We start from the raw sequence: 25667 nt of genomic DNA on the forward strand, positions 1-25667 counted from the left end.
TCAGAATAAGCAAAGAGAAAACTGTCTCAGTATGTTCAGTTTCACTCTGGAGTTTGAAAATAATGTAACGTAGAAGTTTTACCAGCTCAGTCATTCTTTACATTCAAAGGGGAAGTTTCAGTGTGAGTGGCAGCCAGTGGCTAGCAACTGGTGTCTAGTGGCCGGAGAGTTATCTGCGGACAGCCACACGTGGCCGGCACCACGAGGAGGGGGTGGTGGGGGCGGGGAGAAGGGCAGGCAGGCTGCGCGCCCACTCCGTCGAGCCTCCCGTATAAAAGACGCCGCCGCCGCACGTCCGCCAACGACTCGTCGTAGACGCACAGCAGCAAACGACGAGCGCCATGAAGACCTCTGTGACGTTGCTGCTGGCCGCTGTGGCACTGATGGGCCTGGCCGCTGGACACAGCCGTGAAAGACGAGGCACAGGTGAGTTACATCATGAATAACTGTGGTGAAAGGGGTGGAAAGGATACAGGATGGGGAAGAGATAGGAGAGAAATAATGACTTCGTATCGCACAGCGCGTGGTGACAATTCTAAGTCGAGAGTTGAAAATTTGTGCCAGCCTGGGTCTCGAACCCAGATGCTCCGCTTCTCTAGAACAGTTACTATAACCGCCTCGGTCATCCAGACACACTTCCCGACACACACAAAGTCCCATCTTCCTGCTCGTCCCACCACAACGTTCAAATGTTCAAATGTGTGTGAATTCCTAAGGGATCAATCTGCTAAGGTCATCGGTCCCTAGACTTACACAATAGTTTCACGTATGCTAACAAGGGAACCTCCCCATCGCACCTCCCTCAGATTTAGTTATAAGTTGGCACAGTGGATAGGCCTTGAAAAACTGAACACAGATCAATCGAGAAAACAGGAAGAAGTTGTGTGGAACTATGAAAAAAGTAAGCAAAATATACAAACTGAGTAGTCCATGTGAACGATAGGCAATATCAAGGACAGTGGGAGCTCAGTAGCGTCATGGTCCCGTGGTTAGCGTGAGCAGCTGCGGAATGAGAGGTCCTTGGTTCAAGTCTTCCCTCGTGTAAAAAGTTTAACTTATTATATAATCAACTTCGCTCTCCAAAATGCCGGGACATGTTCAGATTTGCTTGGACATATGCAGAATTTAACGGTCTACACAAGGAAAAATTTGAAACCGTTAAAAACATATGTTTTGACAGAGCACAGGGAAAAATGTGCGACTGTGAAACTGTCGCATTCATTTGTTGCAGTTTATGCGACAAACTCTTATGTTTTCATCACTTTTTTGGGAGTGATTATCATATCCACAAGAAAACCTAAATCGGGCAAGATAGAAGAATCTTTTTACACATTCGCCAAGTGTACAAGTTTGGTGGGTCGACAACATATTCCTATCATGTGACGCACATGCCGTCACCAGTGTCGTACAGAATATATCAGACGTGTTTTCCTGTGAAGGAATCGGTTGACCTATGACCTTGCGATCAAATTTTTTCGGTTCCCATTGGAGGGGCATGTCCTTTCGTCTACTAATCGCACGGTTTTGTGGTGCGGTTGCAAAACACAGACACTAAACTTATTACAGTGAACAGAGACGTCAATGAACGAATGGACAGATCATAACTTTGCGAAAATAAAGAAAATAAACTTTTCACTCGAGGGAAGACTTGAACCAAGGACCTCTCGTTCCGCAATTGCTCACGTTAACCACGGGACCATGGCGCTCCTTAGCTCACATTATCCTTGATGTTGCACATCTTGCGCATGGACTACTCAGTTTGTATATTTTGCTTATTTTTTTTTTATGGTTCCACATAACTTCTTTCTGTTTTCTCGATTGATCTGCGTTCAGTTTTTCAAGGCCTATCCACTGTGCCAACTTATAACTAAATCTGAGGGGGGTGCGATGGGGAGGTTCCCTTGTAAGAACAAGTAGTCCGTGACAAGGCGTCTCAGAGCGCACGGCCACTCCACGTGGCACAGCAACGTTTTCCGCCCATTAAATCACTACTCCCAGATTTCTGACTCCCATAGGAGTTCGGACATTGGTTGTGCATCTGAACTGGAGGATTTTGTCAAACAGAACTACAGATATGAGTGGCGTCTTTTCTGTCTCACATGTCTGACAGAACAGCCACTACCCACGTCGATCATGTTCGACAGAACAGACACCACTCATATCTCCACCGAGTTATATCAAGACATGGCTCTCACCCACATGTTGTTAGAAGTACCTGCCAAAGGTGGATGTGTAAAGCTGGTTTTAAGCCTATATTAAACGATGCAACTAAACCATATACTTATGCACCAGCGCCCCAAGCTTACATATCTGTAACTACATGCTGGTTCACGTAGACCTGTTACACCATCCGCGCGGGATATACCTGGCACACATGCGCAGTAGACAGTGATAACGCGCGAAACGCAAACAGAACCGTCTGATCTCTTGTAAAGTCGTTCGTTCTACAGCACGAAACACAAGGGGGGCCGTGTGACATATTGGAACATCATCCATTCGAATTATTTATGTGATTCGAGGTTCCTATTTCATAAGAAATTGTTTTTTATCATATTTTGTTATTCTCTTATGTGGGTAACTACTGTTCGGAATTACAGACTCAACAATTAGTTTTATATTAAGACACTTGGTTAAACAGGTAAATGTATTTATACAGCATTTTGCACATGGAGGACCCACTTCTTTTTGGAGCTATTGCCCCGGCAGTGACAGTAAATCTTCTGATTAGGGCAGAACGACGACGAAAACAAAAAGGCAGACGTTGTTGAGTTCGATCCTGACTGAAAAGTAGGGACAAAGGCAGGGGATTATATTCACTGCTTATGAAAGAACTGAGGCTCGAAGACCCGCATGGATTTCGGAGCTTCGTGGCGATGGACATGGCCTGTTTCGAGAAGCTGCTGTCTATGATAGAAGATGGAATTAGCAAGTGTGACACAGTCTGTCTCACATTCTCGAAAGTAAGAGTTAAATCATATGTTTATACGTTTTGTGATCATACCGGTCTATATTATGAATAAAATACCGATAAATGCCCTGTTACGTGAACCAGTATGTAGTTATAGATATGCCCGTTTGGGGCGTTGTTGCATAGGAATATGGTTTAGGCGCATCGTGTAATAGGGGCTTAATATAATGCACATAGGACTCTTTCGTATAACATTCGCCATTTATTCCTAGTCCAATGTCGTTCTCTTCGTCAACTTTTTACGGACGCCTTTTTTCCCTTTCACGTCCTTATATTGACTTCACATCCTATTTTCTACAAAAATTCTTCCCTACGCTTTTACTACTCCCATCAATTTCTATAATCTGTTCTGTATCTTATAGCTTTTGACTGTGCTCATAATCTTCCCACTGTCACTCCTGCAGTGCCGTTAAACTCTTCCCAAATATTTTTCCTTGTGTCCTTAATACGACCCTCCTCTCAACAATACTTTCTAAGGGCTACTTTTCTTCACAGTTATTTTTCAGTACCATTTAATTTATTATTCCCTCCAACTACATCAATTTGAAATTGTTCTACCTTCTTCAGTATTGATTTCCGTAGACAATGATTTACTTACAACGTTCTCCTCCGATTTACAGTTTTCAGACACACACACACACACACACACACACACACACACTCACACTCAAACGCACAGTGTTATTCAGTTGCCCCTACTCTTGGTTTCATGCAACCTGCAGGGGCCTTAAAATACCGCACTCGGGATTTCATATTCTCTCGCTCGCTATATGCTAACTATTAGCCCTACAGAAAAAATTAACATGACCTTTTTATAGGAAGTGTAATGTAGGCAAAGTACTGGGTTTCGTTTTCGGTTGAGGACGTAGTTTTCAAGTAGTTCAAGAAATACGTACAGAAATAACCTTCAAACTGATTTTTCTTGAATATCTCGAAAACCGTAGCTCGCAGTGAAAAGCAACCAGTACAAAATGTAACTATATTAAATTTGCAACACAAACATCCTGCTCATTTTATCTGTATGATTAACAGTTCGCTTGTAGCGAGTGAGATAATATGAAAATCTTGCACGTGGTATTCGAAGGTGTTGCCAGGCTGCATAAATCTCAGCGGTAGAGGCAGCTGAATCATCCTCTGTGATCAAAAGTATCCGGACACCTGGCTGAAAATGACTTGCAAGTTCGTGGCGGCCTTCATCCGTAATGCTGCAATTCAATATGATGTTGGCCCACCCTTAGCCTTGAAGACAGCTTCCACTCTAGCAGGCATACATTCAGTCAGGTGCTGGAAGGTTTCTTGGGGAATGGCAGCCCATTTTTCACGGAGTTCTGCACTGAGGAGATGTATTGATGTCGGTCGGTGAGGTCTGGCACGAAATCGGCGTTCCAAAACATACCAAAGGTGTTCCATAGGATTTAGGTCAGGCCTCTGTACAGGCCAGTCCATTACAGGGATGTTATTGTCGTGTAACCACTCGCAACAGGCCGTGCATTACGAACAGGTGCTCGATCGTGTTGAAAGATGCAATCGCCATCCCCGAATCGCTGTTCAACAGTGGGAAGCAAGAACGTGCTTAAAACATCAGTGTAGGCCTCTGCTGTGATAGTGCCACGAAAAACAGCAAGGGTGTAAGCCCCCTCCATGAAAAACACGACCACACCATATTGCCACTGCCTCCCAGATTTACTGTTGGCACTCACACGCTGGCAGATGACGTTCACTGGGCATTCGCCATACCCACACTCTGCCATCCGATCGCCACATTGTGTACCGTGATTCGTCACTCCACACAACGTTTTTCCACTGGTCAATTGTCCATTACATGAAGCGAGGCGTTGTTTGACATTTACCGGCGTGATGTGTGTCTTATGAGCACCCGCTCGACCATGAAATCCAATTTTTTCACCTCCCGCCTAACTGTCATAGTACTTGTATTGGATCCTGGTGCAGTCTGGAATTCTTGTGTGATGGTCTGGATAGATGTCTGCCTACTACATATTACGACCTTCTTCAAATGTCGGACGAGGTCGGCCTGTACGCTTTTGTGCTGTACGTGTCCCTTCACGTTTGCACTTCACTATCACATCGGAAACAGTGGCCCTAGGGATGTTTAGGAGTGTGGAAACCTCGCGTATAGATATTGACACAAGTGACACCTAATTACCTGACCACGTTCGAAGTCCGTGAGTTGGGCGGAGCGCCCCATTCTGCTCTCTCACGATGTCTAATGAGTACTGAGGTCGCTGATATGGATTACCTGGTTGTAGGTGGCAGCACAATGCGCCTAATATGAAAAACGTATGTTTTTGTGAGTCTCCGGATACTTTTCATCACATAGTATGTGTGTGTGTGTGTGTGTGTGTGTGTGTGTGTGTGTGTGTGATAAAAAGTGATAATTAGTAATAAAAAGTAGGTATTCCATGTTCTGAGAGATGGTAGTATGGGCCGAAACAAAAAAAGTAGTCCAGTAAGCATGGACTCTAAAATCATACCGTAAATGCTATGAGCACTTGTTCAGTAGAAGAGATGGATTTCATAATAGCGAAGATGAATAATGGCTCATAGCCCTTAATTTAGGCATTTCGGAGATCTAGTTTACAGGGCAAATTTTTCTTGTTTAGATCCATACTACTAAATCTCAAAATACGGAATTTTTTTTTAAAACTCTGTATACGTGTTGAGTCACGTGACACCCATTTTATTCAGTGAACGGTTCCAGGTATCAAAGCTAGGTTTTAGGATAGTACGCTAATGGGTGTGTTCTTTGGCATTTGATAAAGAATCTTAATGCTAGCATCGATCGAGATATTGAAGCAAGTTTTGTTTTTTGAAATAGGATAACATACTTTCTTTAATGCCATCCGAAAGAGATTGAGAAGCTGAGTACCATGCTTGTCACTACTGAGGTTGAAACTCGTCGCAAAAGAATCCGAGTAATATCCTGAAACTGAAAGGCGAGTCGGCCGGAACCGGCTATTTCGTTGTAAACCCGCTCATGCCAGTCTACGTCGGTCGGCCGCTGTGGCTGATCGATTCTAGGCGCTTCAGTCCGGAACCTCGCTGCTGCTACGGTCGCAGGTTAGAATCCTGCCTCGGGCATGGGTCTGTGTGATGTCCTTAGGTTAGTTAGGTTTAATTAGTTCTAAGTTCTAGGGGACTGATGACCTCAGAAGTTAAGTCCCATAGTGCTCAGAGTCATTTGAACCATCCATTTTGATTTCATACTATGGGGAGCATTGATAGATGTAGTTAGTCATGAAGCCCCGACTACGCCAGATGATATGCTTCGTCGAATCGCAGCAGCATGAAACGACGTATCGTCCAATGTACTTTCATCTGTTCATCTATCTCTCGAGATGCGATTGCAAATGTGCGTTGTAGTCGATGGTAAACAATTTGAAAGCATATGTAGGTAAAATGTAAAACTACGTTCCGCTAAGGATTGTATTTATTTTTTAGGTAACATGTCGTTAGTCACTCTGAATAAAATGTTTATTTAAGGGGAACTTCCTATACCACCAACGTTAAATGTAAGGAACATTTTCTTATGAACTATTAACACCAGAATTATGAAACTTTTACAGTATAATATTACATATATTTAATACCATGTACCATATGGATTTTAATTTATTGGTATTTTTTGGGAAGATATTAATTATTTTGTTACTTGTGGATAACGAGTTTCAAAGTTTCACTAACATTTTAGTGGAGTCCAGCACTATAAGAGGGGTTTTCACTGTCACTAGACGTCTCCCCATCCAGCCTTCTTTTCACACCTTTCATTCTTTGTCTGGCTTGCCTCTCACACTCCTTTTCTTTCCTTTCAGCTTCCCGTTTCCTCTCATTGTGTATCGACATCATTACACTCCCCATGTACTTTCCGGGCATCACATCCAACTTCTGCAGCACATTGCACTTTATAATGTTACCTTTGTTGTACGTAGCAATGGCATCATATACTCCAAAATGAAGAGTATGAATTTCCACAAACACATTTTTTGGATTCTGGTCCAAATTACATTATTCACACTCTCATTTTGATTTTGTGTACGTCCATGGAGACATTTCTTCAAAAGTTCAGTTGCAGAAAGATCTCTGAAAATTGGTTTTATAGCCTTCATGACAGTTTTCGGTAGACTGTGATGCTGCTTGTATACACGTTCAGATCCTTGATATTTGTTGTACTTGCACTAGGAATTGGGTTCCTGTGGGCATAGTCCATGTAGTGGTCCCTCGTCAATCGATAAGGTGTGGTAGTAAAGTGCCATTACAGCCTTTTCCATTGCATCAACACTGTGAGTATTTTGTCTTATTGTCAGTCCATAGTCTCTCTGCAATCTGTTGATTACCTCGTCTGTCAATCTTTTAGCTCCACCCAAAGGTTTTCCATCACTAAGTACTTAGCCTTTCATTGTGGTCTTCAGTCGACGCAGCCTTGTTCCCATACGTTTCTGAACGTGACCTATGCACTCCTGTTTAGTAATGGTAACATCATTTCCATAAGGATTCAGCTCAGATACAGCAGCAAAAGACTTCGAATCACCATCACCCAAGAACTGTATGTATCTGACCTTGTACCACAGAAAAGAGCGACTGAAAATGTCTTTCACACTGCAAACTTCCATGGCCCCACTAGACCCACTGTAATTCCTTCGACAGTTTTCTGCATGCTCATCTTTCACTCTTTTAGGACACCTACAGTGCTTGGCTTTAATTACAACATCTATAACTTTTGTAGTAACAGCACTTGTTGCCGTTATTACCCCATTATGTCAAGTGTGCCCCCGCTTCTGCAACGTACCATCTAGTGCGACAGTCAGGTCCCGAGTATTCTGAACATCTGGAATTTCTTCATTCACCGCCACAGCCTCCTCCACTGCTTCTTTAATGGATTCTCTGGCAATATTTTCAACACGTGATCCAACAACCGAGTTATATTTTGAGAATTTCGTTGGTGGTGGTGGTAGATTCATTACACCATAAAACATTTGACCAGCAGAGTATACCTTACCGGTTGACCTCAGATCATAAACACATCTAATATTTACACCATAGTACTTGCTTTTCTCGCTATCAGTTTCACCTTGGCCTATTTCGACATATTCTGAGTTCCAAAATGAAACACTGTAATGATAACTTGTACAATGGGGACAGATTTCTGCTGCAAGTCCTATGTGTCGCTTGACATTTACTGACATACTCAATTTGCAACATTCCTTACAAAGTACTGAACTCTCAATCACCTTTGACAGCAATGAAAGGTTAATTATTTCGTTCACATTCTCCTCACTACACTTCTCCAATAAACTGCAGTATTTTTCAGTTGATCCATGCAACTTCTTGCTTGTGCTAGAGACAGGAGTAGATTTCACTTCATGAATAACCTCACTATTTTCAGAATCATTTCCCAAGGTCGGAGAAATTGTCACAGTTCAACTAGTGTACCTCGGAGGAGGCTTCGTCCTCTTGTAAACTCTGTTACTAAATCGAGGTATATTTGATAAGTTCCAGTTACGCAATAGAAATACAACACAAATCGTGCAATAACCACCAAATGCTCAATGCAAACAACAGTATCCAAAGACTACAATAAGCAGACAAAACAATTGCCCATGAAATCGTTTTGCCAACATAATATAAAGTCTTTAGAAAAACCGGAAGTTTTGAAAAACGATGTTTTCAATGAACATGTATCCATGGAAATTCAGTGTCGCGACAAGCCCTCTACAGCACATATTGAAAATAATATTTTCAATACTTGGAGTTGAGCAACAGGTAAGATTAATATGTCATTTTAAAGAGGAAGATCTGTAGTATTTTATTTCACAATAAACTGAAAACCCAAAATTTCATCATTTTTAGGTTCCGGGTTCCCTTAAAGTGTTTTATGTCTAATGACAGTTACGAGTAGTATTTGCAGACTTTACTTTAAGGAGCATTCAGTTATCTCCATTCAAAGACAGATCAGATATTATTCTTTTTTTCAAATTTAAGAAAATTAATGTAGTGTTTCCATTTTCTCTTGAATAGGGCTATTTATCATTAGGAAGTATGAATAACCGACGTTTCTGATTCGGCTTTGACAGGTATGCAGCAATGTGGAGAGTTTAAACGAAAACCAGGCTTACGAAACTGTAGTTGTTTACACAACAATCTGGAAACATAGAGCCATTTGAAATAGTTGGTACTAAGCCCTGTCTGATGCGCCAGAAGCTGGCATATACAAAATCATAGCTTACCCTGTATCTATGTTCTATAGAAAGTGAGACTATAGCATACGAGGAGTACACGGCAAGTGCCATCATCACCCGATTTTCCAGGAACTTCACTCAGTGGAAGAGGAGTCAAAATAAGCGAACACGTGCCTCGGCTTCTCCGTAGATACTCGACCGTTTCTGAAATAACGACCGTCAAAGTTTTTTCGTCCATTTTACCACCACACATACTCAGACGAAAGGATGACTCGGTGGTTAGCATCGCGGATTCTTAATTTTGTGACCTGCGTTCGAACCCCGGCCATTGTTTTTATTTATTTCATTTTTTTATTGATTTAATTTATTTACCAATATCTTTAGAAGGTTACTACACGAATGTTTCTCGTCGGATTAGGGAATACAAGGCATTAAATTAACTGTATAATTACAACCGGATTTCGCAATAACTGCCACACATTTATTACACATGTAATATATATCTGTATGGTCACGCAATGCCGCGGTGGTAACACCGGTTCCCGTCGGATCACTGAAGTTAAGTGCAGTAGGTCTTGGCCAGCATTCGAATGGGTGACCGTCAAGTCTTCCAAGTCCTATTGGCAAGCGGGGTACACTCAGCCCTTTTGAGACCAATTGAGAAGCTACTTGTTGGGCCTCCGGTCACAAAAACTAACAACGGCCGAAAGAGCCCTTCTATATCAGGAATCGTTAGCGCCAGGAGCACCAGGAGCCAGTCCCCTTAATCTCCGGGCTGCTGATGACACGGCGGTCTGTCAGTACCATTGGACCTTCAAATCCTGTTCGGACAGAATTAAGTTCTCTTGGTGTATAGTATGTTGAGCGGTTAAAATCTTTTAAAATTCTAATATTCCTATATTTTATTCTCATATCAATTATTAGATTAATTCTAATACACCAAAGGGCCAAAGAAACTGGTATGTACAGGCAGGAGTATTTAAATACAGAGAATATCTAAACAGGTAAAATACGGAGCTGCGGTCGCCGACGCCTCTGTAAGAAAACAAGTGTCTAGCGCAGTTGTTAGATGGCTTACTGCTGCTAGAATGGCAGGTTATCAAGATTTAAATGAGATCGAACGTGGTGTTATGGGACACAGCGTCTTCGAGGTAGCGATGAAGTGGGGATTTTCCCGTACGACCATTTCAGGAATGTGATATCAGGAATACTGTAACACATCAAATCTCCGCTGTGGGTGGAAAAAGATCCTGCAAGAACGGGACCAACGGTTCAGTGCTTGGCCATCAACAAATGTCAGCGTGCGAACCACTCAATGGAACATAATCTATATGGGCTTTCGGAGCCGAAGGCCCATTCATGTACCCTGGATGACTGCACGGCACAAAGCTTTAGGCCTCACCTGAGTCAGTCAACACCGACTTTGGACTGTTGATGTTGGTCGGACGAGTCTCGTTTCAAATTGTATCGAGCGGATGGACGTGTACGGATATGGAGACAAGCTCATGAATCTATGGACTCTGCATGCCAGTAGGGGAATGTTCAAGCTCGTGGAGGCTCTGTAATGACTTGGGGCGGCTGCAGTTGGAGTGGTGTGGGACCCCTGATGATGACAGGTGACACGTACGTAAGCATCGTGTTTGGTCACCTGCATCCATTCATGTCCACTGTGCATTCCGACGGACTTGGGCAATTCTAGCAGGACAATGCGACACCACACAAATCCAGGTGGCTCCTGCAATACTCTTCTGAGTTTAAACACGTCCGCTGTTTACCAAATTCCCCAGAAATGAACATTATCGAGCATATCTGGGATGCCTTGCAACGTGCCGTTCAGAAGAGGTCTCCACTCCTCGTACTCTTACGGATTTATGGACAGCGCTGCAGGATTCATGGTGCCATTTCCCTCCAGCACTTCTGTAGACACTAGTCGAGTCCATGCCAAGTCGTGTTGCGGCACTCCTGCGTGCTCGCGAGGGCCCTACACGATATTAGGTAGATGTATCAGTTTCTTTGGCTCTTCAGTGTATTTTATTCATATGATTTGGTGCATTTCCTTGGATGATACCGATCGTAGAAACTTTCGAAACACAGATATTTCGAACATTACAACCATCTCCCAAAGACGGGTTTGCCACAGTGACATTTCTTAGTATTAATCTCATTCGGGAAAGAAACGCCGTTAACATTAGTGAAGATTTCGCACATCGGCAATAATTTCACGGCAAACCATGTATAACGGATGACTTTTCCGAAAACTGATGCTTGCAGTTCATTTTGAATCTAGATACACTATAGGAATTTCATCGAAAACAATTTCAAATAATTTTTTTCTTTCTTTTTTTTAATTCGTTCATCTGACTTACAATTAGTAGACGAATAAGGTTAAGGTTGTCTCAGTAGACAAAGGAAAACATTCGTGTAGTAATCTTCTACAGACACGGGTAAATAAACGAAAAACAAAAACAGAAGTAATATTCCGGTCCCGAACACGAGCTGCAAAATGATGAACCCGCGACGATAACCACTGTGCCTCCAACTCGGCCGAGAATATCTTCCGGTAAAACGCACAACAAAATTCCTGAAAATACCACGCATTACCTCACACCATGGACAACGTAGTGACTGACAACCTTCACTTAACGATGGAGAGCAGCGGCATTTGAGTAGAGTTGTCAGTGTTAACAGACAAGCAACAAAGTTTGAAAAAACTGCAGAAATAAATGTGGAACGTACGACGAATATATCCGTTAGGACGGCGAAACTTGGCGTTAATGGGCTATAGCAGCAGACGATAGAAGTGAGTCCCTTTGCTAGCAGCACGACATCGCCTTTAGCGCCTCTCCTGGGCTCGTGACCATATCGGTTGGACACTAGACGACTGGAAAATCGTGGCGTGATTGGATGAGTCCCGATTTCGGTTGGTAAGAGCTGATGGTAGGGTTCGAGTGTGGCGCAGACCCCACAAAGCACCATGGATCCGAGTTCTCATCAAGGCGCTGTGCAAGCTCCGTAATGGTGTTGGTTGTGTTTACATGGGATGGACTGGTCCTCTGCTCCAATTGAACCGATCATTTAGGGGGAATGGTTATGTGCAGCTACTTGGAGGCTTTCTGCACCCATTCATCGACTTCAGGTCCCCAACGACGATGGAATTTTTATGGTACGGAGAACATTCTGGACAGTTCGAGCGAACGATTTGAGCACTCAGATCGACCGATACGAATCCCATCGAACATTTGTGGGACACAATGGAGAGGTCGGTTGTGGTACAAAACACTGCTCTGGCAACCATTTCGCAATTATGGACTGTTATATCGGCAGTACGGCTCAGTATTTTTGCTGGAGACTTCGCCGGGCAAATGGAGGTATCGCATGACTTTAGTCATCTCAGTGTATAGACAGTCGTTTTTCCCTCGCTCTCTTTGCCGGTGGAACATGAGAGGAAATGACTACGGTAGCTTGCGGAGTATGTATGTAGATATAGACATAGATATCGCTCTACTGGTCTTTTCAAATGCTTCTGGATGCTGTTAAAAAGTATATCATTATATTAAAAAACTGTACTTGCTTCATTATCTCGATCGATACAAGAGTTAAGACACTTTATCACATACCAAAGTAAACTTAGCGTACTATCATTTGCCGAAAACCTCGTTTCTATCCCTGGAAATAAAGGTGGTGTTACGACTTACGTTAATATCATTGCAGTTTGAATATATGTACAAATTGAGTAACGTAAAACAAACACACACACACACACACACACACACACACACACACAAACACATACACACCAGCAGACAATATGGCAAAAAAATGGCTCTGAGCACTATGGGACTTAACAGCTATGGTCATCAGTCCCCTAGAACTTAGAACTACTTAAACCTAACTAACCTAAGGACATCACGCAACACCCAGTCATCACGAGGCAGAGAAAATCCCCGACCCCGCCGGGAATCGAACCCGGGAACCCGGGCGTGGGAAGTAATATGGCAAAGCACAGTCAAAAGACGGCTCAGGCCTCATAGGGAGACACGTGTTATAAACAAGAGAGCCCCTTTTTTGTGCTTCCGCAAGAAATAGGGAATTCGGCCAAACACCGGAACAATGTGCTGGATTGATTGTGTTTATATATATATATATATATATATATATCCCTAGACAGTGAGGTGTACTTGGAAAAGACCCAGAGACAGTGAAACATACCACTGAGTTACATCACGGTCAGAGATTCCGAAACTGGATTGTGAGGAATACTGATATAAATTCAAAACTCTATATGACATGGATGCAAACAATAAGATCGCCCCACGCTGGAAGCCAAAAATATAGTAAATTCAGAGACCATATAATGAAATACAGCAGCACAATACAAATCTCAGTGTCGATTTGACAGGGCATGGACACGGTGCAGTCGTTAAGGGACAGGAGGGGCGATCGAATCATCTCACCATTCAATATAATCAGTTGTGTGTTGGTGAGGGTGGCAGACGCTGAGTCGGTACGGCTCGTCCCCTTTAAGCTGCATGATGGCGAGTTGCAATCTGCTTGCGTGTACTCCGGCTTTGCTGCAAGGCCGGGACGGTCTCCGCGTTGACTGGCCGCGGTGGTTGTGTTGTGAAAGAAGCATTATTGCAGTTTTTGGAGGTGGATGTTGGGCGAGGAAATTTCCATGTCCAGTCGAGTGCTTAAATCCAAAGCAATGGAATATAAGGGTTCGTCATTCAACATGGAACAGAGCAAGAATAAGTCACAAAGTGATGGCGAAAATTTAGACGGGAGTAAGGATCAGAATCAGTCAGCAGACTAAGTAGGCTGGCTCTGAGCACTATGGGACTTAACAGCTATGGTCATCACTCCCCTAGAACTTAGAACTACTTAAACCTAACTAACCTAAGGACATCACACAACACCCAGTCATCACGAGGCAGAGAAAATCCCTGACACCGCCGGGAATCGAACCCGGGAACCAGACTAAGTAGGGGACGGTTTGCCAGTTTCCATGTCCTCCTCTTTTCACGCTGTCTGTCCAACTCTCTTCACCTCTACTGATTCTCCTTAGCTCACAGATTGCAAGAAGTTTTCGTCCTTTCAGCATTGTCATTGGTGGTCCGAATCTGCATCGCCACCCAATGACTGATCGCCGTGTCATGACCATGCCTTCCAGTGCAGGGTGGAGATTTCAGGTCTTGTGTGAGCTGGTGCGTGTCTGGAGTAATGGCGTTTCATCTCACGTTTTCTCTGCCGATACCGTCACAATCAATCCAGCACATTGTTCCGATGTTTCGCCACATTCCCTAGTTGTTGCGAAAGCAGCAAAACTACAGAGTCATTTCTTTGCAACAGGTGTCTCCATATGAGGCCTGAACCGTCTTATGTCTGTGCTTTGCCCTATAATCTGCTGGTATTCGTGATTTACAAGCATCCTTCTTTTTAGGCAGGCCAATTTTTCTGCAGCAATTCCAATGCTTCGCTCGCCTCCCTTTGTGCATTCTCGGCGCTTTCGTGTCTACGCTCCCTGTCAGTGACTGCTGGGATCCGTGAATTGTCAGCCCTTTCAAAATGTCCATCAAATTTGTTGAGGCAGGCCAATTGTTCTGCAGAAGCCAGATGTTTCACGTGTCTGGCTTCTGGGCGCTCTCGTGTCTAAGCATCTCGCAAATGTCAGTAGGTACACAGAGGGCTCTGGCCCAGATTTACAGGAATCGCGTCATGATCAACACTGTTTTATCCGCGGTGTCATATTACAACTGACACAGTTGTGCATGTCGTATTGATGGCGTCAATACCAACACTTTCTTATCTCCGAGGTCATTCCAGGAATCGCACTTGAAGAGTTGGCAGTTGGCATCTGTGTTTCGCAGCTTTGCAGCGAGCCGAGTCGCTTTTCATGTCCCCCTGCTGTGGTAGTTGCGATGCGTAAGCAGCATTATCAGCGATGCGAGGCGGATGTAAGATAATTCAAATGAGCAGTTGAGTGCTTAATTCCCAAACACTGGACTGTAGGGATACGTCCATTCAACATGTAACAGGAAAAGAATAGCTCACAAAGTGGCACTGAACATCCAGATGGAAGTGGACAATGATTTGTCGAGCCACCATATCCTTTTGTTCTCGTGGCCTGGCAGATAGTCTCTTCATCTCTCCTGACACTCCTTAGGTCACAGACTCTAAGCATTGTTACTGGCAGGCCGTTTTCAAATGCCCCTAAAGACTCTTGCCGTTTTGTGACCGGGCCTCCCAGTGAAGGGTAGAAATTTTTGGACTTGTATGAGCTGTTTTGAGACTCGGAAACTGGCGTTTGTCTCACATTTTCTCTGTCGAGGCTGTTCCCAGCGGTGGTTGCATTCGACCCATCCCATTGTCTCAGACCGAAACACAGTATGAGATGCAAAGTTATTTATTTTACCCTTTTGGGGCATCATCACATTTTGTAAAAGTAACTGGGTGTAAAACCCATCTGTTATGGACTCATACAGAATGAGAGGTGGACCACTATTCACACCAGCAAACGTTCACCGTAGCATGGGGCCTCCATTACAAAAGTGTAAACGCGGTATCAGATGTGGGCGGCACAAAAGTTCCATTTAGCACTCACACAGATATGACTATGACGTACTAGATAAACACCTTAGCGGTATGTGTGTTTCCTAGTATGTCACACTCATATCTGTGGGAGCGCTAAACAGGCCTGTTGTCCCATGCACAGTTGATAGCACAGTTATAATTCTGTAAGCGTAGTCCTATGCTGTGCTGCTATGGCGAAGATATTCTGGTGAGATTAAGGTCCACCTCTCACTCTGTATGAATCAATGACGGATGCGTTTCATACCCACTTATTTTTACACCATCTGACGAGGCCCGAAATGGGTTAAACGCTCTCGTGAATGAAGACCTTTGCAACACAGACTGTCTTTCAATCTGAAATATTTCCAAACGGTTACTGTACCAACCGGCCAGAATGAAATGTAATTAATTCTCAATGCCATTGTGTAGCTGTTTGCCCACATTCCGTTTAAGAATCTACTGATGTTCGTAATTTATGAGCATCCATCTGACTGTCTGTCAAACTTGTTTACCCAGGACAGCAATTACAAAGTTTCACATGTCTCCCTGTGTGCATTCTTGACACTTTTGTGACTACGCTCCAACTCAGTGCGTGTGTGTGTTGGTGCTTATGGGCGCTCAACGCCGAGATTATCAGAGCCCTGACACATAGCAAAGGAAACGAATGTGGACAAAATTAGTAAAATGAGGTTATACCCGCAAAGACAACGGGAAAAGACTAAAGATCTATACAGAGACTAAAACATAAGTAAAACGAGAAAGGAGCTAAAAGGACGCCACAGGAAATTGTCACTGGCTGGCCACCTTCCGACTATACTGCAGTATCGCGATTAATAGTGAGAGCTCAAATGGGATCACATGGAAAAACAAACAAGGTGGACTTTGTAGCAAACCGAGCGCGAGTGCTGTTGAGGACTTCACTATAAAATTGATAGGCCCTACAATGCCTAAGCCGCAAAATACGTTATCAATCCTGAACTCTATAGCAGGTCGTCGGTAGGCAGCGTTCTGATGATGCAGGCCCCGGCTTCTGCTGTGCAGCAACTCTGTTTCAACCCCTGGCCTCGAAGGCTGTCCGAGAATTCTAAATTCTGCCGAAAAAGTGTGACTAAGTAACAAGGCCGTCCGACTCCAATGAAGATCAGATCCCGAATGCCCTGAGCTCGCACACGCAAGTGCAAAGCCAACATTGCTCAACTCCCTACTACCCTCGAAAACCGCGAATCAGCATTCAGTGCTGATTCCAAAATTCCCCCACAGTGTCTCAGAACATCATTCGCGCCAATAGCGACCGTTCCCTCCAGTTTCGAGCGGGGCTTTATGACGTCAACTAGCCTCAGTTTAAGTTGACCAATCATGCCTCTGCTATTCAGCTGAGGGCACTGAACTTGCCGTTTGACCGTCTATGAAAACAACATTCCTAGACCACTGGCCATTCGGCATCAGACAGTCGCGCCCAGCAGGGCACGGTCCACAAGTATTCTCAGAATCATGAGGACAATGCAGTCAGTCGTCGCCAGCAGTGTTCATTCCAGACATGCCGGAACGGTAAACACATAAACTCTGGCGCCACTCAGACGCCTCGCAGGTCGTTTCACCCTGCATACAATACGCGAAACTTGACCGACGTCAGTCCCGCCAGGCGCTTAAGCCAACTGATGTACGACCGTCTCAGTATTCGCGGAAGTGCAGCCCCCAACTTGAAAACAGTGTGCCATGTCCTTCCGTGCTCGCCTCACACAGGCCACCCAGGGAAGTAACACAACATGCATAGGAATCCAGTGGAAAGTATTTTGAGCTCTCAGTACAAATACTCTCATTACAATAACCTTATTCGGCCTGTTACCAACATGCAGTGACATAAAACATTAATAAAATTGATGAAAATGAGAGGCAACGTGCAAAAGAGGGCATGGAACCTTTCAACCCTGTGAACAAATTAAAACCCTCTCCCTAAAATCGTATTATAAACATTGAACAATTCACAAAACTTTAGAACTCTAACCACATTCGTTTGCTTATTACCTAAAAGAGGTGGCATATCCGCCAGCGAGTCAGCAGTGGCCCGTTGGTCAGAAAATAAAATGCAGTCCAACAAAACGTGGCGCACAGTTATCTGTACGCCACAAGCACTACACATTGGAGGGTCCTCTCGCCAATGCTAGTAGCCATTGTCATAGGGCTGTGGCTGTGGCCTCATCCCGTCAACGTGGCTGGAAGGAAGTACATCATAGCCGCGTTGTGGGTTTCACTAATCGAAGCTTATTGTCGGTCACTTCCAGCCACTCATCCTCCAACCGATTCAAGACTCTTGAGCTCAACAGTTAGGTGAGAGCATGTGGGAAGATGGCACACTGAAATACCTGCTGATCGAGACATGCCTCCTTGGCTGCTAGATCTGTCCTTTCGTTCCCAGCAATGCCGATGTGCCCTGGTACCCAGCAGAAAGCGTTCTCTTTCCCCAGTCGTTGGAGTAGGACTGCGTGCAGGGGTTCGCAAATTATTGGGAGTTTCTGAATAACCGCCGAACGTTTTGAGACAGGAAGTTCTTCTGCAGCAAGCCACAAGTTTCACATGCCGTTCAGGGCACTTGCATCTAAGCATCCTCTTAGCGCCTGCAGGGGTGTACAAAAAGGGGATTTTTCTCATTGTCTGCCTTCTCTACGCAAAGGTGATTAATCTTAAGAGAGCCAAAGGCATCTATGGCACTTCTCCCTGCGTGGGGGAGGGGGAGGCTCTGCCCATAATGCTGCAGACGTTCTCAATTGGGGAGAGATCCGGTAACCTTGTCCGTCAAGGAAGGGTTTGGCAAGCACGAAGAGAAGCAGTAGAAACTCTCGCTGTGTGCGAGCGGGCTTTGCCTTGCTGAAATGTAAGCCCAGGATGGCTTGCCATGATGGACAACAAAATATGGTGTAGAATATTGTGGACGTACGGCTGTGCTGTAAGGGTGACTCGCATGACAATGGTTCCTGCTATGATACGAAATGGTACCACAGACCATCATTATTTCTGATGGTCAGGTTGGTATTCCACTGCTGTCCACGTCTTCTCTAGGTACACCTTCGCTGTTCATCGGGGCTGAGTTCGGAGCGGGAACACAGCCGCGCGGAATGGCAACGCGGCTTGAGGCACCTTGTACGGGTTGCGCGGTCTCTCCCGCCGGAGGTTCGAGTTCTCCCTCGGGCACGGGTGTGTGTGTTGTTGTTAGCGTAAGTTTGGTTAAGTTACTTTAAGTAGTGTGTAAGTCTAGGGACTTATGACCTCAGCAGTTTCGTCCCTTAGGAATTTACACACATTTTAAGATTTGTTCGCAGCGGGACTCATCACTGAAGTCAATTCTACTTCATTCAGTGAGACTCCAGGTCGAAGACGTGTCTGGAGTCGCCCACGACAGTGGTGGGATACCAACCTGACTGTCGCTCGTCATATGGCCCGACCAGGAGTGATGGCCTGGGATGCTATATATTTTTTTTTCATAGCAGGACCCCTTTGGTTGTCATCGGCGGCACCCTTACAGCACGACGTAACGTCGACGATATTCTACGCCCTGTTTTGTTCCCAATCAAAGGCAAGCCATCCTAGGCTTATGTATCAGCAAGATTATGCCCACTCGCACACTAAGAGAGATATGTCTTCGTGCTTGTCAAACCGTATCGGATTCCTGAGCGAGAAAGAAATGAAAATCGATATGGAAGACACAAGGGATCCATTATTAGAGTCAGAGCATAACAGAACATATGAATCCAAGTTGCTGACAAGAATAACGTACAGAATAATGGAAAAGAAAATTGAGTATATATTAGATGATGATCAGTTTGGCTTCGGGAAGGTAAGGTCACTACAGGCAGTTATGACATTGCGATTGATAATGGGAGCAAGACTTAAGAAAAGTCAAGAGATGTTTGTTGGATTTGTCGTCCTAGAATAAGCGTTCGACACTATACAATGTTGCAAGATGTTCGAAATTCTGAGGAAAATAGGAGCAAGTTGAAGGGAAAGACGGGTGAAATGCAATAAGTGCATGAATCAAAATGGAACAATAAGACTGGAATAAAAAGGGTGAAACACAGGAATGTATTCTTTCGCCCCGACTATTCAATCTGTACACTGAAGAAACAATGACGGAAATAAAAGGAAGGTTCAAAAGTGGGATTACAATTCAGGGTGGAAGGATATCAATGATGAGTTTAGTTGATAACATTGCTGTTCTCAGTGGAAGTGGAAAAAAATTACAGGATATGTTGAATGGAACAAACATTCTGATGAGTGCAGAATATGGATGGAGAGTAAACCGAAGGAAGACGAAAGTAGTGAGGAGTGGGAGATATGAGATTAGCGATAAACTTATCAGAATAGCGGACCACGACACACAAGAAGTCGAGGAATTTTGCTATCTGAAGCTAACACAGCATGGACGAAGAAAGGAGGACATAAAAAGCAAATTAGCAGGTGAAGAAGGTGTTCCTGCCCAACAGAAGTGTGTTGGTATCAAAGATCGGCCATAGTATGAGGAATAAATTTCTGAGAATGTGCTTTTCGAGTACAGTATTGTATGGTAGTGAAACATGGACTTTGGGAGAACTGGAATAGAAGAGAATCGAAGCATTTGAGACGTGATGCTACAGACGAATGTTGAAAAGTAGATGTGCTGATAAGGTAAGAAGCGAGATAAAAAAAAGAAAGAAAATAAGAGGGAAAAATCAAATATTGCATTCTTGAAAATATCATACACAAATGACACTCCTGTAGCCTAACTTGAAAACAACACACTACCTGCTAACGTAGCATGGTGGCCGAATAAGCATTTGTATAAGACCAGAATTAAGTACTCAACAAGTGTATGCACATAAATTGCAGTGTAGTGATATAATTACAATATCAAAGTAACGGTGATTATATTGTATACGGATATTACCACAACGACCACAAAAAAACATGGCAGCTCCATTTGTAGGTGTGAACTATGTATAGTACAGAGCCATTTGCATTAGGAAGTACATCAGTAATGTGATGAATGCTAATAAGATGTACAGCTTTACAGTATTGGACTCACATAATACCAGAGCAAATTAGAATACCAAAATTCCTTTGTTAAAAAAGTAATTTTTTTATTTTTAAAAATTAAAATTCTTATAAAATTTTAAAGAATATATCGTATATCAGTTGTACTACATATGTCTCATATAATCGGAATAGAAAGGAGTGCTAGTTCTGCAAGGTCTGCAGGAGAGCTTCTGTTAAGTTTGGAAGGTAGGGGACGAGTTACTGGCAGAAGTAAATCAGTGATGACGGGGCGTGAGTCGTGCTTGGGTAGCTCAGCTCGTGTTCGGTCAGAGAGCTGGTTGGCCCCTGTAATAAAAAACTGAATGGAGGGATCAACAAACGAACTTTAACGGATGTCATGTGACGTCCGCAACGACCAAACACAACGATCAACGACGAAAAAAAAAAAAAAAAAAAGGTTGGTAGAGCACTTGCCCGCGAAAGGCAAAGGTCCCGAGTTCGAGTCTCGGTCCGGCACACAGCTTTGGCTGGTTCAAATGGCTCTGGGCACTATGCCACTTAACTTATGAGGTCATCAGTCGCCTAGAACTTAGAACTAATGAAATCTAACTAACCTAAGTACATCACACTCATCCATGCCCGAGGCAGGATTCGAACCTGCGACCGTAGGGGTCGCTCGGCTCCAGACTGTAGCGCCTAGAACCGCACAGACACTCCGGCCAGCACACAGTTCTAATCTGCCAGGAAGTTTCATATCAGCGCAGACTCCGCTGCACAGTGAAAATCTAATTCAGCAAAAAAATTGTTTCATTACATAAAGAAAATGTTTATTTTTTGTTATGGTGAATGGTATTACTTAATGTAACTACTGTGCATTAATAAACTGACCACATCATAATGCATTTTCCAGCTAGCAAGGAGTTCCTCCTCCGGCAGAAGAAACTTCTGCAGCTCATATGGCATGTCGGACAACCTGCACTGCAACCTGAACTGAAGGAGATGGCCAGTTCCTTTAAGTTTGATGAGCACGTTGGAGACTTCAAGGTAGATAAAGCAGGGAAATTTGTAAATATGATGCAGCCGGAGTCAAGCTGTCTTACAGAGAATATCGTTTGTTCCAGGATCCAGAAATTGTCAACAAATTCGTCAATTACTACACACACGGCTACATCAAGAAGCGCGGCGAACAGCTGCCGGCCCACTACAGGTACGACGAGCTTCAGGTCAAGGCACTCGTCGATCTCCTGTACTCCGCCAAGGACTTCGACACCTTCTACGAGGTGGGTACCGGCGTTCATTCAAATACGACCCTTCAGGAGAACCATTCTGACCCCTTCTGTTCATCCACAGACAGCCGCCTGGGCCAGGGAACACGTGAACGAGGCTCTGTTCTGCTACGCAATCAACGTCGTTAAGCTGCACCGCGACGATCTTTTCCACCTCGCGCTGCCGCCCTTCTACGAGCTCTACCCCCAGCTTTTTATCGGTAATGACATCATCAAGGAGGCGTGGCAAGCTACCCTACAAGGTAAGCGTGACCCTCTGCTTTCTTCACCATACTTTGTTTACAGTGCAAAATTCCGCGTTTTAACAGTCACGCACTATAATATAGCATCCTCCTGGTCCCAGTAATGGTAGTGTGTGAAACACTTTGGAACTGCAGGGACGTTACGACCAGACTGAAATGTTGTTTGTGTTACCTTACCCATCGATAGCTGTGGTGGGATATATTAAATACGATCTCTTCAAATTTCGTTTCTTTACGAAAACGTACGTGAATACTCCCCAGGTTACATCAAAGTATCTTCTAGAGGCTAATTTGTACCGTAATTTGTCCCTCTCTTTCCCTATACAGTTGTGGAATATGAAACTGAACCTGCGTGCATCCATACTTGTCCTTATCGGTGTTGTATTGTCTCACACTCCAGTCTCTCCGCAGATGTATGGTGGAAGTGGAATGGTTTTGCAGTGGCGCTTGAAAAGTGTTGAACAGTGATTGATAAGAAGAAATCGTCGTTCTTTAAAAAATCATCATATAGGGCCCCTGAATATATCAGCCTCATACAATGTATCCTCGAAGTCTTTCGCCGTGACATTCTTCGATAAAGTCTTTTCGGTTTGCAAGCCGCAGCTCTTGATCTTGCGGTAGCTTTCTCGCTTCCCGCGCACGGGGTCCCGGGTTCGATTCCCGGCGGGGTCAGGGATTTTTCCTGCCTGAAGATGACTGGGTGTTGTTGTGTCGTCTTCGTCATCATCACTCATCCCCATTACGGTAGGAGGAAGGGAATGGCAAACCACCTCCGCTAGGACCTTGCCTGGTACAGCGGTGCGGGTCTCCCGCATCGTCCCCTGCACTCCTCGGAGTATGGGACCTCATCATCATCATCATCATCATCATCATTTGTAATAAAAGACTCGAGCGTTTGATAACTGTCTCCGCCATCTTCATTAAGAGCTGAATCACTGACTTCCGGGGGTTAGCACGAGATGTAATGGTAGCATCTGGGACCTTCCAGAGAGAGCTGGAATAGCGCACGCGCGAAGGGCAAGTTGGCCAGCTACTAGCCGCTCCGCCCCTCCGCGAGACCCAAGTGACGTCACATGTAGCGAGCCGAGGCCCACGAGAAAGACAGGCCGCGGCGCATACATCAAGACGGTAGACCGGAGCTCGCTCGCTCAGCTCAGCAGACAAAATGCGTTGCTAAACCTATTACCTGTTAATTGGGTTTTACACTACTGGCCATTAAAATTGCTACACCACGAAGATGACGTGCTGCAGACGCGAAATGTAACCGACAGGAAGAAGATGCTGTGATATGCAAATGATAAGCTATTCAGAGCATTCACACAAGGTTGGCGCCGGTGGCGACACTTACAACGTGCTGACGTGAGGCACGTTTCCAACCTATTTCTCATACACAAACAGCAGTTGACCGGCGTTGCCTGGTGAAGCGTAGTTGTGATGCCTCATGTAAGGAGGAGAAATGCGTACCATCACGTTTCCGTCTTTGATAAAGGTCGGATTGTAGCGTCTAGCGATTCCGGTTTATCGTATCGCGACATTGCTGCTCGCGATGGTCGAGATCCAATGACTGTTAGCAGAATATGGAATCGGAGGGTTCAGGAGGGTAATACGGAACGCCGTGCTGGATCCCGACGGCCTCGTATCACTAGTAGTCGAGATGACAGGCATCTTATGCGCATGGCTGTAACGGATCGTGCAGCCACATCTCGACCCCTGAGTCAACAGATGGTGACGTTTGCAAGTCAACAACCATTTGCACGAACAGTTCGACGACGTTTGCCGCAGCATGGACTATCAGTTCGGAGACCGTGGCTGCGGTTACCCTTGACGCTGCATCACAGACAGGAGCGCCTGCGATGGTGTACTCAACGACGAACAGGATTTTATTGCCTGTATTCTTTGGTTACGCGCGGAGTGGCCGCGCGGTTTAGGCGTCCTGTCACGAACTGCGCGGCCTCTCCCGCCAGAGGTTCGAGTCCTCCCTCGGGTATGGGTGTCTGTGTTGTTCTTAGCATATGTTAGTTTAAATAATGTGTAAGTCTAGGGACCGATGGCCTAAGCAGTTTGGTCCCTTAGGGATTCACACACATTTGAACATTTTTTCTTCGGTTGCGTTCTATGAATGTTACATTGAAGTTATCTGGAGATACGAACTGAAAAGCGCAATCGCTTCCAAGTAACGTAGATGCACCTGAATGGTTCTGTTACTGTCTCCGTACGATTCCTGCAGAATTATCTTCACATGTCGGCTGCGGCGATGCTTTCCCGGGTTTCTGCTCCAAAAAATAATCGGTGTAGCTCCGAGTTCAAAAACTAAGACGCGTCGCTTGCTTTCACAACAAGAACATTTGTTTACATCAAAGACAAAAGGAGTCATATAGAGATACATTCTAAGACAGAAAAAAGACACACCACGAAGGGATTGTCCGAATGGGATGGAAATTGGTAGATGTGGGATAAACGTACAGGCATATAAATGATCAAAATTTCAGGAAAAATTGGATGATTTATTCAAGAGTAAAAGCTTCACAAACTGAGCAAGTCAGTAACGCGTTGACCCACATATAGCCCTTATGCAAACAGTAATTAGCCTTGACATAGATTGATGGAGTTGTTGAATGTCCTCCTGAGGGATATAGCGCCAAATTCTGCCCATTTGTCATTTAGATCGTCAAAATCCCAAGCTAGTTGGAGGGCCCTGTTTATAATGCTCCAAACATTCCCAATTGGGGTGAGATCCTATGACCTTCCTGGCTAAGAGTTTGGCTTGCACGAAGGGAAGCAGTAGAAGCTCTCTGCTTGTGCAGGTGGAATTTATCATGTTGAAACGTAAGCCCAGGATGGCTTGCCATGAAGGGCAACAAAATGAGACGTAGAATATCTTCGACGTACTGCTCTGTTACAAGGGCGCCGAAAGCGTCCTGCTATTGAATGAAATGGCAGCCAAGACCATCACTCTTGGTTGTCAGTTTGCATGGCGGGAGGCAGTAATGTTGGTATCCCACCACTGTCTCGGGCGTCTTCAGTCTCACAGAGGGTAATGGTAGTCGGCGCTAGGGCACCGTCAGCTCGGCCCCATTTCTGCGAGCCGCCTATTAATGGTCCTTGTGGTCCCTGAAACCCGAGTTGCACGTCGGATCGATGATAATGATGAATCCGGTGGGTGCTCTGAAATACCTCTATGACGACTGGTCTGTCTTTGGGTTCTGTCGTGTCTCCACGTCGACCGCTTCCTTCTTGACGCTGTGTTCGGCCATGGTTCACCCGTTCCTGCCAACATTGTCGAATAATGTCTCCAGGGCTCTCGGGTGTCCAGCCGGTTGCGATCTTTGGAGTCCCACTTCAACGATAGCATCAGGCTGGACACCCGAGAGCCCTGGAAACAACACATACGCCGGGAAAG

At 44.7% G+C, this 25667-nt stretch overlaps 1 protein-coding gene across 1 annotated transcript in view; it reads left to right on the top strand.

Annotated features, from left to right (window-relative positions):
- Nucleotides 1-341: 341 nt before the first annotated feature.
- Nucleotides 342-25667, top strand: part of LOC124775946 (hexamerin-like) — a 41850-nt gene continuing 16524 nt past the window's right edge. Inside the window, exons 1-4 of the mRNA XM_047250790.1 lie at nt 342-426; nt 21650-21783; nt 21861-22019; nt 22090-22267. Of these exons, the coding sequence (XP_047106746.1) occupies nt 342-426; nt 21650-21783; nt 21861-22019; nt 22090-22267 (556 nt within the window). The remainder of the gene's footprint in view (nt 427-21649; nt 21784-21860; nt 22020-22089; nt 22268-25667) is intronic.

This window comes from Schistocerca piceifrons, chromosome 2 (assembly GCF_021461385.2).
Source record: "Schistocerca piceifrons isolate TAMUIC-IGC-003096 chromosome 2, iqSchPice1.1, whole genome shotgun sequence".
Lineage (NCBI taxonomy): Eukaryota > Metazoa > Arthropoda > Insecta > Orthoptera > Acrididae > Schistocerca > Schistocerca piceifrons.